Source organism: Micropterus salmoides, unplaced genomic scaffold, assembly GCF_014851395.1.
Source record: "Micropterus salmoides isolate LMB-PRFRI ecotype aquatic unplaced genomic scaffold, ASM1485139v1 Ms_hic_scaffold_16, whole genome shotgun sequence".
In the NCBI taxonomy this organism is placed as follows: domain Eukaryota; kingdom Metazoa; phylum Chordata; class Actinopteri; order Centrarchiformes; family Centrarchidae; genus Micropterus; species Micropterus salmoides.
In genome coordinates, this window is record NW_024040707.1 from 32281515 (window position 1) to 32298963 (window position 17449).

General features: G+C 42.0%; 2 protein-coding genes across 3 annotated transcripts in view; one reads left to right on the forward strand and one right to left on the reverse strand.

The window, feature by feature from the left end:
• Positions 1–263: 263 nt before the first annotated feature.
• si:ch73-70k4.1 lies at positions 264–12911 on the forward strand. The gene is made up of 4 exons (XM_038723450.1): positions 264–464; positions 1907–2054; positions 9327–9850; positions 11476–12911. The coding sequence occupies exons 1-4, from the start codon at positions 316–318 to the stop codon at positions 11546–11548; spliced, it is 894 nt and encodes a 297-aa protein (XP_038579378.1). The 5' UTR covers positions 264–315; the 3' UTR covers positions 11549–12911.
• An 801-nt stretch (positions 12912–13712) lies between these two features.
• The window catches only part of prkcz (protein kinase C, zeta), a 135591-nt gene continuing 131854 nt past the window's right edge, over positions 13713–17449 (reverse strand). For both annotated transcript variants that reach the window (XM_038723448.1, XM_038723449.1), the window contains one exon: positions 13713–17282. In XM_038723448.1, the coding sequence (XP_038579376.1) occupies positions 17195–17282 (88 nt within the window). In that variant the 3' untranslated portion in view covers positions 13713–17194. The remainder of the gene's footprint in view (positions 17283–17449) is intronic.

The following is a 17449-nucleotide window of genomic DNA, read 5'->3' on the forward strand; positions in this document are numbered from 1 at the left end:
TATTGGGTGACATTAGTGGCTGATTCTCATCAACAATGTCACTAACAGCTGCTTCTACAGACAAAAAAAAAACTAAACCAAGGTTTTTATGGAGCTTTTATCCACCTCCCTCAGTCCTCCTCCCTCACTTGATTACCATCACTACTTCACACTAAGGAGAAAAATTATATTAAACCTCAGTGCGAGTGTGTGTGTGAAGAAGGCCTTTTCTGATTGGCTTGAATCAAGTGACGTAAACTTTCAGGAATAAGGAAGTCCCCGTTACTCGCACAGTACCGCGAAATTTCGAAGCTGTTGTGTAAGTAACTTCATGAAATGGCTGAAAATAATTCAAAGTCTAAACTTAAACGAAAGAAATCCTCTGTCGAAGATTTCCAGCCGGAACTATATTCCAGGGGAGCCCTAAAGAAGAGGCATACGACGTTGTTTTCCAGTCGCATTGACGTTACAGCAGAGTCTGGGAGGTGTGTGTTCTGCTTAACTTTCCGTGTCAGTTTTCACCCAAAACCCACCAACAATATTCAAACCTGGCCTAAGCTTATCTTTGTTTTTTTAATACACTGGCCCCCGTTTTATCTCGGGACTTTAATAAAGCCTATACCTAGTGAGAAAACGAACCGTCAGACGAGAGAACCAGCCTCCGCTAAAATATTTAGCAGTTTAACGTTTAAGCGCATGATTGAGAAAGCATAACTGAAGACATTTTACGAACAAGTGGGTGCCACTGGATAATTCCGCATGTCGGCGATCTAACAATACACATCTGTTGATCTGTGGATAGAAAGCTCAACTTTTAGAATTGCCCTATAGTTGCTTGGTTATTTTTAATATTATTATTATTATTATTTAGGAAGATAACAGACTTGGCATTTATAAAAGCAGGTATGTGGAATCGTTGCATGCCGAATGAAGGTATATCATAATGTTTTATAAAAGTGTGCATATTTCCCCATTAAATCCAAAATAATGATAAATGTCAGTTTCTGGAAAGGGGTTTGGTGTTGCTCTTTCCACAGGAGGATAGGGGTTAGTGGGTGTGTGTGTGTGTGTGTGGGGGGGGGGGGGGGGGATTGTGTTAACAGGATACAGCAGAAGGTAACAAGAAAAACATTGGGAGGAAATCAAATGAGGGCTGAAAAACAGCAAAAAGGAATAAACAAATAAATGAATATACCAATGTATTGATTGTAAACAAATTACATTTTCAGTATTCAAAATGGAAACCAATACATTTCAGATGTTTTTGTTATATAAAGACCAAAATGTCAGAGCTCCCTGGAGAGTTTTACACTCAGTGGCTATGGAAGTGTAGAGGAGGAAACAAAAAAAGATGTAGCCAGGTGGAGAAAATACTCACTCCTCTCTGACACGGTGCAGCCAACAAACAGACTATTACAGGCAGGATTTATTGCACGGCTGTTGCATTTGATTGCACAGGTGCACCTAATAAAATCATAACTTACTATAAGAATACATCCAAGCTTTGAAAAAAAATCCTTTGAAAGTTTTTTAGGAGAATTTTCTCCCAGATGGATCAACCAAACGGGAGCACATTGGTGGATGTCACACAAAGTAAAACCACAGCAGAGCAGTCAGATGTGGAGCAGCCTTGTTGTTACACAAAATATTCCAAACATTTGAATCAAGTCACCTTCTTGTTTTTAAAAATGCAAGTAAATTTAAGCTACTTTACTACTTTTAAGACACACAGGGTTGGATCTATATTTTTCTCTCTGCTGCTTTGTTATTTACACAATCAGAAACTGTGCACCAGATCAAAGAGTGGTTTCATTAATAATTTGATTGACAGATTAAAAATGCATACAAAATCATTTTTTTAAATTGGGGAAAAAGCAAAACTAAAAACATCACAAGCAACAGGCGCTGTGTGATATCTGGTTTACAGGTCAGCGTCTCCTGCAGCAGCGTGGTGGAACAGAGAGCAGCTGCCTGCTGTGGAGGGTCTGTGGGCGTTGTCACTGAAGTCTGCTCTGCCGTACCTGGAGAACCAGCACTGGGACCTAGTTCCTGATCTTCCCCATCCACGTGAAGCGGTATGTTACCGCATGTCATTACACAGTTCCTATAGTAAAAATGATGAAACTAACGACAAGACTCGCACTAACACACATAAGTCCCAAATGTTCAAAGTTCAGATGTGTAAAATGTTCTTGGACTGGTGATAGTGACGTGTGTCTACGTGCTCAGGCTGAGAAGTTCTTGAAGAAGTGACTGATTTCTGTCTAATTCAGTTGTTGTGCATCACATAGAAAATGTAAAAACACAAAAATAGTTTCTAATCCGTACTCCATGTTCTTATACTAAAGTCTCAAAGCATTTGAATGCTGTAGGCAGAAGCAGGGCTTTATCTTAGAGACGGGATTTTAGTCCTAATTTCCCCAATTCAAAACTCCCTTCATGCTTACCTAGGCCTGTCACGATAACTACTTTTGTTTGACGATTATTGTCCCAGATGTAATTGCAATAAAAGATATCATCGTCATTTTATCCCACTGATATAATGATAAAACTTTTTATTCAGAATAATCTTCAGACAGTGGATTTGGAAATTGTGAAAAAAAATATTAAAGGTTCAGTGTGTAATATTTCTGAGGATCTATTGACAGAAATGCAGTATAAGATCCATAACTGTGTTTTCAGTGGTGTGTAAAGACCTACCATACTAAACCGTTATGCTTTTATTACCTCAGAATGAGACATTTCTATCTACATAACCACGGGTCCCCCCTTAATGCTGTCCACATACAACGCAAATTTAATCCTTGCAGCGCTTTCCTCACGCAGGTTTTATCGCTGGACAACATGATAAGCGAATAAACACAACTTGCGAATCCGACAGCTGTATGAACCCAAATGATTTGTTAGCCCTAATGCTGCATTCAGACCAAACGCAAATTTTCGCCCTCGTGACGCTTTCCTCGCGTGAGTACATTCGCTGCAAGTGTTCGCACACAAGGCGATTTTAACGTGATAACGTTAATAAACACAACTTGCCTTTACTACAGCTGTATGAACCCAAAGTAAACATTTTGCTGTGATTAAATAGCAATAAACGGATCAAACTGATGCCGAAATAACTACAATATGATGCAGTTTTGTTAAACATATGAATTCATGCTTTGTCAGGTCTGTCAGCAAGACAGCAGGACAACAACTTCTAAAATGTTTGTTTTCTGAATGAAGTTTGGATCGATCAGGGCTATGCTAACTTGGTCAGAGTAAAGTACAACGATAGCTGGACTAAAGTTCCATACACATGTTTTCTTAACTCACCAGGTAGTTCAACCTCCTCGCTTTCTTTTCTCCCAGCAATGTCCAGTTTTGTCCGGTTTTTATATAAATATGAAGTAGTGCCAAACGATGCTAACAACACTGGAACCGGATGTGCACGGAATCTAGCTGCTGAGAAGAAGCAAGAGAAATAACGTTTTAATCCTAAAAACTAAAGTAAAAAGCTAATTTAATAAAAGCAGTTTACTCCTCCCTCCTCCCTCGAGCAAACGGCGTAGTTGCGAGCAAAGTCCAGTCCGACCACGGGTGTTTATTTGTCCGAAAGCTGGAGCGCTGCTCCTTGCTCCTCTCCCCCAAGTTTAGCAGCTCTCAGCCGGCCAGCAGATTTTCGATCGCCCGCTCTGCCTGGCCCTCTCCACACAACGCTCTGAAGCTGTCGGTGACTTACGGACAATCTCAACGTTGATAGTCTATCGCGACTCAGTGTCATGCGAATTCCTTCGCGTTGCCAGCACTGTCCCCTGCACTTCACGCCGCCCGACAGGAAATCGCGGCTCTACGCATCTTTGCATTGACTTTGTATGTAAACTCACCGCCCCGAACGCTCGCTTCGCTTTTGGTCTGAAAGCACCATAAAAACACATGCTTTGTCATGTCTGTCAGCAAGTCAGCTGGATAACAACTTTTTAAATGTTTGTTTTCTGAATGTTTTCTGAATTTCTTTCTTTTCTCCAAGGGATCCCAGCAGCGAAGCTGTTGAAGCCCTATTGTTTTTGTTCTCATTATTCTTTCTTTCTTTCTTCTTTTTCTCCGCTAAAAGTGTTTGGGCAGCAAAAGCTGCTGGACGAAAAATCACCAAAATTGGCAGGTGGGCTGCAAATTCCACCCACTACTCAGGCAAAAAAATGTCACTCAAAGACCTCATGGTGGCGCTATAACAACCAACTTAACGTTTTTGCAATTATCTCAAACGGCTTGGTTTAGAGTTAAACTTCTTTCATCATTTCAATCTCTGGATTCATCTTCATCTTTGCTCCAGTGGTCTTCTGCTCTAATAATCACTTTTCTCTAAAACCTATTCTTGTGAACTCGTCCCAAATCACAGGAATTTGCATCTTTGCATTGACTTTGTATGTAATGAAGCCGCCCAAAACATCAACAACTTTCAGTGTGAATGGAAAATGATGCAAACCTACACACGAAACAACTGTTTGTTATTATAATGACGAAGAATCTGGGTGAGAGAATGGATTAGCACATGCAGGTAGTGGGGATTGTCTGAGCTACAGAGAGAGCTGGAGGTAAGTAAAAAGTGTTTTGCTGTGAAAAAGCAGCTGCCTGCTCTCATTGGCTGGATGTGGATGTTGAGTCGGCCGACTCCTTCCAAATATTTGGCATGTTAAGGCTCGTGCAGACTACACGACTTTCAGCGTTGGCCAATGGTTCACACTACATAACTTGCCGTCGTGTGGCGACAGTCTTGAAGTCGTTGTGGCGTTCACACTACGTGAGCTGACAGTGGCTGTGTCACCCGACGCTGGTCTCCAAACCACGTTTTCTCAAGAAAACACACGTGAAATGTAAAATGGGAAATGACGCGAACCTACAGACAAAACAGCTGTTGTTGGTTATTATAAAGATAGCAATTATAAAGACAAAGAATCTGGGTGAAAGGATGGATTAGCACACGCAGGTAGCAGGGATCGTCTGAGCTACAGAGAGAGCTGGAGGGGAGTAAAAAGTGTTTTGCAGTGAAAAAGTAGCTGCCTGCTCTGCCAGCTGCCTGCTCTCATTGGCTGGATGTGGATGTCGCCCTCACTAAAAGACCATGACCGTCCCTCCACAGCTGAGAGGAGGCTGCTCCATCAGCAGGAGCCTCGAGTGGTGGGGGAGAAGAGGGGAGGAAAAGGAGGAGAGGCTGGTCCAGTCAACAGAGAGCTCCTCACAGGCGGCCGACTCAGCCACATATTTGGCATGTTAGATATCTGGCTGACGTCAGCGATGTGTCAGAAATGTGTTGGGGAGCCATTTTGATGCGTCGTTGAGTAGTTCACACATAACGACTGGCAGCTGCAGATCGATCGCTGATTTACCCCTGATCACCCCTGACGGTCGCCGAGCTCACTGACCGGCAAACTGGGCTTAAAATCATGTAGTGTGAACTAGGCTTTACATGGATGTCACCATGTTGCATCGTCATGTTTCTACAGTATCTGAAAATGGACAAACAGCACTACAGAGCACGTTTCGACACTATGTTCTTCTTCTTCTTCTCATAGATTTCTGGCAGTGTAGACACTCATCACTACGTTGACTATGTACCTACGAAGAAGAAGAAGAACTAATATACAGCAGGGGTTGGCAGATAAGTTTTGCATTGGATTTTTTATCCATTATTAGATAGTGGGTGAGAATATAAGACATTACATTTTTGGTTGGAAATTCAAGTATCCAGTAGCATACGAAACATACATACATTAAACATACAGTGGGTACGGAAAGTATTCAGACCCCTTTAAATTTTTCACTCTTTGTTTCATTGCAGCCATTTTCCAAAAATCAAAAAAGTTCATTTTATTTCTCAGTAATGTACACTCAGCACCCCATCTTGACAGAAAAAAACAGAAATGTAGAAATTTTTGCTAATTTATTAAAAAAGAAAAACTGAAATATCACATGGTCATCAGTATTCAGACCCTTTGCCGTGACACTCATATTTAACTCAGGTGCTGTCTATTTCTTCTGATCATCCTTGAGATGGTTCTACACCTTCATTTGAGTCCAGCTGTGTTTGATTATACTGATTGGACTTGATTAGGAAAGCCACACACCTGTCTATATAAGACCTTACAGCTCACAGTGCATGTCAGAGCAAATGAGAATCATGAGGTCAAAGGAACTGCCTGAAGAGCTCAGAGACAGAATTGTGGCAAGGCACAGATCTGGCCAAGGTTACAAAAAAATTTCTGCTGCACTTAAGGTTCCTAAGAGCACAGTGGCCTCCATAATCCTCAAATGGAAGACGTTTGGGACGACCAGAACCCTTCCTAGAGCTGGCCGTCCGGCCAAACTGAGCTATCAGGGGAGAAGAGCCTTGGTGAGAGAGGTAAAGAAGAACCCAAAGGTCACTGTGGCTGAGCTCCAGAGATGCAGTCGGGAGATGGGAGAAAGTTGTAGTAAGTCAACCATCACTGCAGCAATCCACCAGTCGGGGCTTTATGGCAGAGTGGCCCGACGGAAGCCTCTCCTCAGTGCAAGACACATGAAAGCCCGCATGGAGTTTGCTAAAAAACACCTGAAGGACTCCAAGATGATGAGACCAAGATAGAACTTTTTGGCCTTAATTCTAAGCGGTATGTGTGGAGAAAACCAGGCACTGCTCATCACCTGTCCAATACAGTCTCAACAGTGAAGCATGGTGGTGGCAGCATCATGCTGTGGGGGTGTTTTTCAGCTGCAGGGACAGGACGACTGGTTGCAATCGAGGATGAATGCGGCCAAGTACAGGGATATCCTGGACGAAAACCTTTTCCAGAGTGCTCTGGACCTCAGACTGGGCCGAAGGTTTACCTTCCAACAAGACAATGACCCTAAGCACACCGCTAAAATAACGAAGGAGTGGCTTCACAACAACTCCGTGGCTGTTCTTGAATGGCCCAGCCAGAGCCCTGACTTAAACCCAATTGAGCATCTCTGGAAAGACCTGAAAATGGCTGTCCACCAACGTTTACCATCCAACCTGACAGAAGTGGAGAGGATCTGCAAGGAGGAATGGCAGAGGATACCCAAATCCAGATGTGAAAAACTTGTTGCATCTTTCCCAAAACGACTCATGGCTGTATTAGATCAAAAGGGTGCTTCTACTAAATACTGAGCAAAGGGTCTGAATACTTATGACCATGTGATATTTCAGTTTTTCTTTTTTAATAAATTTGCAAAAATTTCTACATTTCTGTTTTTTTCTGTCAAGATGGGGTGCTGAGTGTACATTACTGAGAAATAAAATGAACTTGATTTTTGGAAAATGGCTGCAATGAAACAAAGAGTGAAAAATCTAAAGGGGTCTGAATACTTTCCGTACCCACTGTACATTTAACATATTTTAAAATCAAATTAAAAAAATTGAAATAAACTTATAACACAGTAGCCACAGTAAACAGTGCAAAAACAGTAAACAGTGCGAATGGAGGTAGAAATCGTCCTGTTGTCTGTTGTCCTCCCTGCCTTGACTAGGAGCTGTTGTACAGTGTAATGGCCAGGGGGACAAAGGAGTTTTTAAAGGGATACTATGCGATTCTGCAGAAAGTTTGTTGATAAACAAACTCATGAACGTGCATTGCCATGGTAACCATTCCTACTCTGCTGAAATATAGCAGAATCCGCAGCGTCTGCTGCACGAGAGCATGTTAGCCTCAATAAGAGGGCATGTTTTAGCAGCACTGTAGAAGGTGTGACAACAAGCCTGACAATATTTAAATATGTATTGAAGCAAAATACTTTTCTAAGCCTAAATCTAAGATACGGAGTCTAGTTTATTTATCGGTAGGAAAATCGAGAGGAACTTAAATAGTTAATTAGTGAACAAACATCAAACAAACAATATGTGTAAGTGAGTAATGTGTAACAGTGACAGTGTTACACACAGTAACGTATGGTTTGGCATAGAACATGTAGTTGTACTGTCGCTTTTAGGTGCCACTGTATTTAAACAAAGTCGACACACCGGCTTGTTAACGTTAACTGGCTCGCCTCTGAAACTCCCAACACAGACCATGAGCCAGCAGAACCAGAAATGACAGTGAGGCGTGTCTCTGCATAGTTTTTTTCCTGTTTGGCTAAGTGTTATGATGGTGGGGAAAATCCTGCTGTTTATTCGGGTGATGTCTAAGATGTTGGAGACATTCTCATGTAAACAAACACACATGTAAACATAACAGGAAATACGAGGTTAGCAAAAATGATCAAGGTCATGTTCACATATTGTATGAGAAGTCTATATGAGAGGCCTATGCTGCTCTCAGTTCCTCTTCGCTAACAGTGTTTATTAACCAGTTGCTTCCATGGATCATTACCGTCAGTATCTCAGCCCTTCCTGCACAGATGTTTCAGGTTGAAAGTCCTCCAGTGGCTGAAAAATCGTAAACCATCCCGTTTGCGGTAGGCTTTGAATATTATAATATGAAAAACCTGCAGGAAGTGTTGCATTTCATTGACTTCAGCTTTACAGCAAATGAAAATAACATCAAAGTGGAACAGATTGGAAATATGTAGTGATGGTGAATATGACGTGACTCAAAATTAACTTACAGTAGAGCTAATTGTTTTTTTTGACCTGGTCTTTATGTGTTGGTACTGACCTCTAAAAATGATTGGAATATAAAGTCTGAAAGGGCCATATTTGTCTCATTAAAGGATAACCCATTAGGATACCATGGAAATCAGCTAATCTTCCTAATAGTCAATACCTGACATACTTTACAGAACACATTACATGATATTACATTAATATATGTTTAAAAAATGCATATATATACAATTAAAAGCTAGTCATCACTGAACACCAATGTTTAGATAATATTTAAAAGAAGGAGAATTCATATGAAGCGGAACATGAACAGTGAGAAACTGGCACATAGTTCTACCTCCTATTGTTCAGTCTGCCATCTGCTTATAATAACTGCTTTATCACGAGTCAGCAAAGCAGATTTGATTTTAAAAAGGTGTGTTCACTGTGATTGATTGTCTAATCTGCAGCAGTTTCTGCATGACGTAAGTTTACATACTTTGTATTTAAAGTGCTAATCTTTATAAAACCTCTGGCGTGGTAAAAATGAAAGCCTGATGATAGATTTAAATTGTTTCCACTCGTGCATACAAACCAGGACAAGTTGTGCAACGTGTCTCTGAGACAGTGACCTTTAATGAAATCCCCTCTGTTATTTTTTTTATAAATATAGTGCAACTTTATAGTCCAACTCATCTGTCTCAAGTTGGTAAAAACGAACCTCCCTCTCCTGGTTGCTAAAAGGTCTTAAATTCAGACAGAGTCTGTTTTTCTTTCCATGTCACTTCAGAGACCTGCAGCACTAACGCTTGATGTACAGTGGTGGTGTGACTTCAGTGAAGAGGTTACTGCCTTCCCTGAACCCTTTCCACCTTCTCCGAGGACTTCATCGAGTCCAGATCCTTTCAGGCTCAGCTACTCCCAGCAGGACCTCTCAACACAGACCAGACCTGAACCACAGACGGCTGACAGACAGCTGTCCTCTCACAGCAGGCAGAGTCACGATGGCAAGACGGCATCCCTTCAAGCCCTCACTAAAAGACCACGACCGTCCCTCCACAGCCGAGAGGAGGCTGCTCCATCAGCAGGAGCCTCGAGTGGTGGGGGAGAAGAGGGGAGGAAAGGAGGAGAGGCTGGTCCAGTCAACAGAGAGCTCCTCACAGACCAGGTGAGGGTGTATGACAGCCGGGTTTCTCAGCTGGAGGAGGCTGAAAATAAAGAGGAGGTGCAGAATAGTGTCAGAGCAGGAGGAGGAGAAGGAGGAGGGCAGCGGCTGCAGAGCTGTCCCATGTGCCTGCTGGAGTTCCCTGTCGGGTAAGAGGTGCAACACACTTTCATTCTTGCACATAAACATACACTGTCTTGTCTCAACGCTACCAATCAGGACTTGGTCTCGGACAGGGACGGACCCTCCTGGTAGAGAAAGAACTACTAATACACTACTACTACTGATCTGAAATAAGTGATTTTATTTAAAAGTAAGTAAAGTATGCTCTCACAGAAGAGAAAAGAAAAAGCTGTTTTATAAAATTTTTAAGGAAAAAACTAAGGAAAGTCAAAACATTTTAAAACTTTTTTAAACACTATATTAGCTTACTTACATCACTTAAGTCCATGTTTAGAGAAATCACTGAGTAAGAATGTGACATCTTTATGCTTTAAACATTTGTAATTTTAAGATTAAAAAGATCTATTGTATCAATAATTTAAGATCAGCTTAATAATATTGAACTAGCGATGGGCAAAGCGTTTTTTTTTCAGTGCACTGAATCATTAGAATCAGTTCATTAAAAAGATTCCTTCACTGACTCGTTCAGTGCTTGACCGGAGCTCCATCCTGAAACACATCCCGATGAGTACAGATGTAGCAATTGAGCTCTATGTAGCTCTCACTGTGTCACAGCTGGGTGTCAGGCGAGCAGCACAACAAAGCAACTGCTCCATACACTCTATAAGCAAACACTAAAGCTACTAAATACACATCTGATTCTTTAAATCCTCATAGCTGTCCTCTTAGTAATGTGTGTGTGTGTGCCCAGTAACAGTAAATGTTAGCTTATGCATATGATAGAATAACACCTATTTAAAGTCATGTTGGGATTGTACCTAAACACACTGTTTTGAAGCAGGACCTTCAATATTTGGATCAAGTAGCTTGTTAAAAATAAGGCGAGTGTGATTTAGTAGCTACAGGTGTTATTTAAGTGTTGAAGACGTTTAACTGACATTTAAGTAAATATAGGATTTGGATCAAAGTCTGACTCTGCTTTGAGCCAGAAAACCTTCTTGGGACATCCCTGTTCAAAACTCATCCAGAAGGTCAGAAGGTGGGTTTGGTGCTGTGTCGTGGTGTGGACGAGGATCAGCAGCCCAGCTCCATCTGTGTGAACAGTCCTGTCTTTGTGCTGCTGTTGGTCCGGTCCTGCTCTGACCCGGTGGCTCTGTGTGCGTTGGCCCCAGACTGCATGACCGGGCTGTGCTCACTCTGCAGGTCTCCGGCAGAAACAATGATTACCTCTGTGTGAGCGGACACAGAGGAGGGCTGGCTGTCCTCCACTCATATTCCCTTGCTCTTGTGCACACTCGTCGTAAACAACTTTAAATAATCGTGCTCAGAATTATACAAATTGATTCAGTGAAGGTTCAGAGGGACATGACAGTGTTTCCAATCAGTCCATATCATAGCATGCTAATATGTTAAACTGTACCTGCTGAACATCAACATGTTTACAATCTCATTGTGACTATTTAAATCTTTTTCATTTCTAAAGCCTGATGAATTGGATTCCCGTGTCTGTTTGACAGTGAGTTTCTAAGTACATGAGTTTTGACAACAGGCCAACACAGAATGTATGTGTCGGTGTGTGAAAGTGTGTGTTCACACTGTGTGTGTTCACCGTCAGTACCATCAGTGCATCTCCTTGTTCCTGTCTCTCCAGGTTCACCCAGATGGACTGTGACGGCCACCTGGCCCAGTGTCTGTCGGAGGTGAATGTGGACGTGACCTGGTGAGCCGACAGGACGCTGGCTGCTCTCCAGGATCTATGGGCAGCCCAGATGCCCCACACACTCCAGTATCCTATCGCATGGAGAAGGACGCACCCAGAGAGCAGCTCGTATGGAGAACACTCACAGGATGTATGCTGAGAAAGGGACTCCTGGACACTGCGTTATACGTCAAGGTGAGAAAGCAGGGTGTTCACCTCTTTTGGAGAAGAAGCATGCACATTGGAAAGATCATTCCTGCCATGGAAGAGGGTTAGTTTTGAGATTTTACACCAGGGGGATTTTGAAAGCTCTGGTTGCAATAACTCAAAGACTCCCCTCAGAGGTGCCTGATCCTGAATTTGGGTCTCTGCGAGCCTGTCCTCTTGGCCTCCGATGCCTTTGATTCCAGCTAGTCAAGAAGATCTCCAAACTAAACTGGCAATCCGACCTGCCTCCGAGAGACCAAAGTGGAGCCGAGCCACCTCCTCCTCACAAAGCCGACCTGTCGATGGAGAGGTTTTCTCTTAGACTGGTCGGATGTGAATTGCCCGGCAGTCATGATAACGTGATCACATTGTTTTATTAAATTCTCTTGTTGGAATGAATGAGTTCAAGCTAAAATGAATGTTTTGAATGTACTAAGGCTGTAAGTTAAGGAAGGAAATGGGCTCCCCTAGAGGGGCTGAAATGTTGTCTTGAATAAGTCAAGCGGATGAAAAGCTATTTATCCAACACCACACAGCCTGTGTTTTTAATGGTGCTTTCTTCTCCCCTAAATGCTTACAGTGCGGCGAGCCCCATGGGAGCTGCTTATCAGTATTTACCAATGACATGAGTTATGTGTTGGATAAGTGCAGTGTTGCTCTATTTGCAGATGACATGCCACTAATAAAGTCAATCAGCTGCATCACTCAAAGGCTCAGATATTAAACGGGTTCGAGAGGCCAAATATTTTGAAAATATTGTTAAGAAAATGTATGGAGAAAGATTGGCACTATTGATGACGGCTCAGCTGTCTGGTTGGTGCAGAGATCTGTCTAAGCTCAGAACAAAGCTGCAAGGCTCGGCTGCCCTGCCCGCTGGGTACAGAGGGAGTGCACGTCTCCAGTGGCTCGTGGTTAACACACAATCTATTGAGTTTATTTAGACATAACAACCAAATTGCCTGTATTCACAAATGAATTACCTGCCCCCAGTACTGTGACCTATATAGTAACGCTTCTGGGGGTTATCTAGTTAAAGAAAACCCCAGAACATGTGCAGATCTGTAACGTGTAGAGCCGTCAGTGTGGAACGAGCACCCAGTAAGTCACATTTTAAAAGACGTTAACAATAAACGACCTGAAACACTAATATGGAATTAAACATGTTCTTAATTCTTATCTTATATCTTGTATTTTGTTGTGTGCGAAACCCAGGAAGAGTAGCTGCTACCGTAATGGCAGCTAATGGGAATTCGAATATAAAAGAAATCACCCTTAAAATCACAAATTGTGTATTTTTGAAACCTTACACAGAGCCAGGCTAGCTGTTCCTCTTTGCTTCAAGTGCGTTTGCTAAGCCAGGCTAACCATGTCCTGCTTCCAGTTCTGTACTGAATGAGATTGATTGATCCCTCTTCTATTAAATGACTTAGGGGTATTAAGAATCAGTTGAACAAAACTTCATCTTTATTTTTTCTATGTGTTCTGTGTGTTGGTTCCATCTCAGATCAGGCCTGGCTCGTTGCAGTTTTCAACATGCAAAAATATTCAAGTTATTGTGCAATCTGGAAAAAAAATATTCATACAGATCATGAACAGTTCCTATTTACTCTAAAAATACATAAAAAATTATATTTCTGTCTTTGTCGTACTGACTTTTTCCAAATGTGCTTGGCAAGAAACGGTCAAGGGACGGTAAATAAATCTGCACACTGGCCTAAACACGTATATACAAAATTTTTTAATAATAGTTTCTAATGGTTTGTGTTAATTTTCTCTATATCAAATAAACACAGAAAATGGTGCTGGATAAGGAATATTGGTAAATTGCCTCTTCCAGTCTCCCAGTATGAGCAGATTAAGTGGTGATCAGAGGATGTTCTGGCGTTTGAGGCCGACTTCCAGGCAACACACACACACACACACAAAACTGTAGCATCTGCAAAGATTTTTCTGCTGCCATCTGCAAAAAAGGAAAGACTCAGTTCACGGAAAACCAGTATCATTTTTAATAATTACATATATTTACAAATATGCAGTGAAGCAAAATTAAGCATATCCAACTGGCATTATGTTAGAAAAAAAATCATGGACTAATTTAAATCATTTTTAGATGTCTGAATGGCCCTCGCTGCTCTGTAATGTGGTTTCAAGAACTCCCAGTCAATCCATTGGTCCCTCAAGAAAAGAAGAATGCCACTAACGTATCACCTGGTGTGCAAATAGATCAACAAAACACGGCTCTGATCAACTCAGATGGAGTTTTGGGGGTCGGATGAGGAAGCTTGTCGAATGTGGAAGTGATTTCCAGCTTTTTGAAGTGTGTGTGTGCGGTGACTGTGGATCTGCTTCATTATCGCTCCTCTCCCAATCTGTTTCTTCTGTCCCTTTAAAGGCCCTGCAGCTAATTGAGACCCTTTGACTCGGGATCAGCTAATTAATCCTATTATGTGGTTATCAAATTAGCACGGGTCAGATTTCATCAAATCCATCTCAGCCAACCGAGAGCGCTTCTTCTCCCGGGGATCAACACAAAGCTCATTTCAGAGTCCGTGGCATTAATCCATGCTCCTAGTTGATATTCACAGTTGTGCATGTGTTTGATTTTATCCCGGCCTTTTAACAGCTCAAGGCTCCTAAATTTGGTTCCAAATAAGTCGCTTGCTGTGTATAAAGGTGGCAGTATACGAAGTTAAACTTGCATGAACTAGAAACAGCTTAAAGCTTCCTGTATACAAATAAACTCATGGCTTCTTGTTTGGCTTCTTGCTGGTTTTGTACATACTCTGCACCAGCTGGGGAAGTGAAAATCATGATTTAGAAACCCCTTTGATGGATCAGAACCAAAGAGAAATGAGCTGATGTTGGAGAGCTGACCATGTGTTGGGCTGGCTTTACACTGGGCTCCTGCTGTCAGCTGCAGGTTACAGCTCTCAATCAGGACTGGGTGATAACAGAGTTCAATATACTAATATATTGTATTAGTGGGGGGTGGTGATGGCGCAATGGATAAGACACATGCCTTTGGTGTGAGAGACCCGGATTCAATCCCTCACTGTGACCCATCCACCAATGTGTCCCTGAGGAAGACATTAACTCCTAGTTGCTCCAGAGGCGTGCGACCTCCGATATATATAGCAATTGTAAGTCGCTTTGGATAAAAGCGTCAGCTAAAATTAATAAATGTAAATGTACTAATATGATACTCAGAACTGCTCAGTGCATTATTGTTAAATAAAGCTTTGTAAAAGAATCTAAATAAAATATAGCCTGAAGTTGGAAACACTTCCCAATTTGGATCAATTTAATGAAGCAATTAAAGCCAATTTTTGATATGACAGTTTTCAACAGCCAATATTACAGATACATTTTGGGCAGTACTCGAAATGTACTGAGCTTCATAATACAGCCCTCGTCCTGATACTATGGGCAGTTCTGTTTATACTGCATTGGGTGTCTGCATACACAGATGTGTTCAGAAGTTTGGACTGTACCCGGACAGGTGGGAAATTAACACCATGGATGCGGAGAGTACAATAAAGTGTGGAAATTGTTGTTAAATCCAGGCCACCTACTGTCCGTAAAGTTAAGTAATTTAGTCAAATGCATCACGTACAGAACGGGATGAGGACATGTTTGACGTGAAACTGAAATTAAACTGCGTCTCTGCTCTGTGATTAACAGGTCCTACGCTTTCAAATATTTGATATCTTTTGCTTTCTTGATAAAAGGTCTTTATTATTCAGCAGCACTGCTAACAGGATGCTGCCTGTACACTGTGGTGCAGACTAGTGTCTCTGTACACCGGCCCGCCCTCTCAGAGGCTAAAAGAAGACCTTTTATTCCTCTTAGACATAAAACAATATTTAAAATACATTTGAATTTCATTTAAACATGATTTTTGATTATTTGTCATTTTATTTGGTCTTTTTTTTAACTAAAGAGAAATCTAACATCTGAAGTTGCACTGAGCTGTGGTTGCACCATGTAAAGCCAGCCTTAGCGTGGAGACGGAAACACACAATGAGCCCAAAATGGAGACGTTTCCACAAGACAGCACAACCAACCTGTCGCATGATATTTTCGACCGGCTGCATATGGTCACGCAGTGGCAGCTGGTGTGGAAGAATCTGAGCTCAGCCAGCAGGCCTGTACACACTGTGGAGGCCACAGCCAATGAGCTGCTTTGTTTTTCAGCTGACATCCTGATATAATGTGTTTCTAAAGCTGCCAGACTTTTAGTATACCATGGCCTTTACACACCTTTCTAAATACAGGACTGTATGAATGCTGTCTGCTGCACAACACCTACCTGTGACATTTCTGAATGATAATTTGGCTTTGGGAAAACTCGTATTGCAGGACGCCATCTATACATCATGCTTTAATGCTGACGCTCCGTCTCTTCCTGACACCACATCTGAGGTTGGCTTAGATGCTACTCTTGTGAATATATAGGCCGGTCATAAATAATTTGCTCTGTATGGATTATTTGAATGGATTCATTAAAAATAAAAAGATCCAGTCAGGACTGAAGCAGGCTACTGTGCTCCGAAAATACCGAGTCCCCTACAGATTGGATTTGACCAACCCCGATAGAGTCTAGCCTTCAGGTGATCTGTACCTACTGAAGCCATGATGGGTGAAGACATGTTCAATAAGAGATAAGTGCAATCAGAGACATGGTAATTAATACGATCTTTGAGGCACTTATTAAATAAAAAGTCGTCTCCCAGTTAACCCCCCTCCCACCCCAACCAAAAAAAGAAAAGTTTGTGGTTACGGATGAAAATGTGCCACTTGCATCAATAAAAAGGCATCGTCAATTTTGGATTCACTACCTACATTATAATACACAATAATAACTTATTTTTTCCTTTGTCATTGTACATTCTTGTTTTGTGTGAGGCATCGCCCCCCCTCCCTACAAGATAGAGAAAAAAAAATAATTAATAAAACAACAAAAGTGCACGTAAAATTTCAAGTCCTTCAGCAGAACTGTCATATTGATCCAGGGACATGAGACGGACATGAGAAGTGTGTTCATGACGGCAGGCACAGAATGAAACAGCTCTCTGTTCAAATTACAAAGCCAGTCGTGCTTCGACACGAGGATGGACAGTCGAAGGAGGGAAGGAATGAAGCTGACGGAGAAAAAGAAAAGAAAGGGGAAGACAACGTAACGACAGGGAATGTTCTTGAAGTCCAGTATCTTTGTTTTCCTTGTAGATGACAAGAAGAGTTCAGTACCCGACACAACAATCTGAATCGTCCAGGAAGGAAACTCTCCCATTTTCCTGTTTGCTTTGCCTTGTTGACAGGTCCAGAGGGGGAGTTCGTCCTCCCTGTTGTCCTTTACTCTTCCTCCTCCTCCTCGCCTTTCAGAGTTGGCTTGCGAGTGGTTTTTTGGCTGAGACGGCAGCTTGGACAAACAGTAGGTGGGCGAAGGAGGAAGCTGGTCTCTCCTTCATACAGACTCGTCTGTGGATAGCAGCAGGGGGTTGATGTATTCAAATCCCTCAAACTCGGACTGGTCTATTCTCTTGATGACGTCCCTGAGGAAGAGGGAGACAGAAAGAGGAATTAGAGCCGTCGTTTTATCACGAACCCAGAACACAATGGCAAACCTGGATCAAGTCCTGAACAAAGGCAGGGACAGATTTGTTTCACAGCTCTGACAGAGAAAGCCCCCCTACTATTTTAAAGTGTCATAGAGGCACAT

Bases quoted from the DNA above. Each gene is read 5' to 3' on its own strand.
- si:ch73-70k4.1 (XM_038723450.1), top strand. From the start codon at position 316: ATGGCTGAAAATAATTCAAAGTCTAAACTTAAACGAAAGAAATCCTCT. The intron at 2,055-9,326 runs GTATGTTACCGC...ATGTCACTTCAG, and splicing joins TTCCCCATCCACGTGAAGCG to AGACCTGCAGCACTAACGCT. The intron at 9,851-11,475 runs GTAAGAGGTGCA...CTGTCTCTCCAG, and splicing joins CTGCTGGAGTTCCCTGTCGG to GTTCACCCAGATGGACTGTG.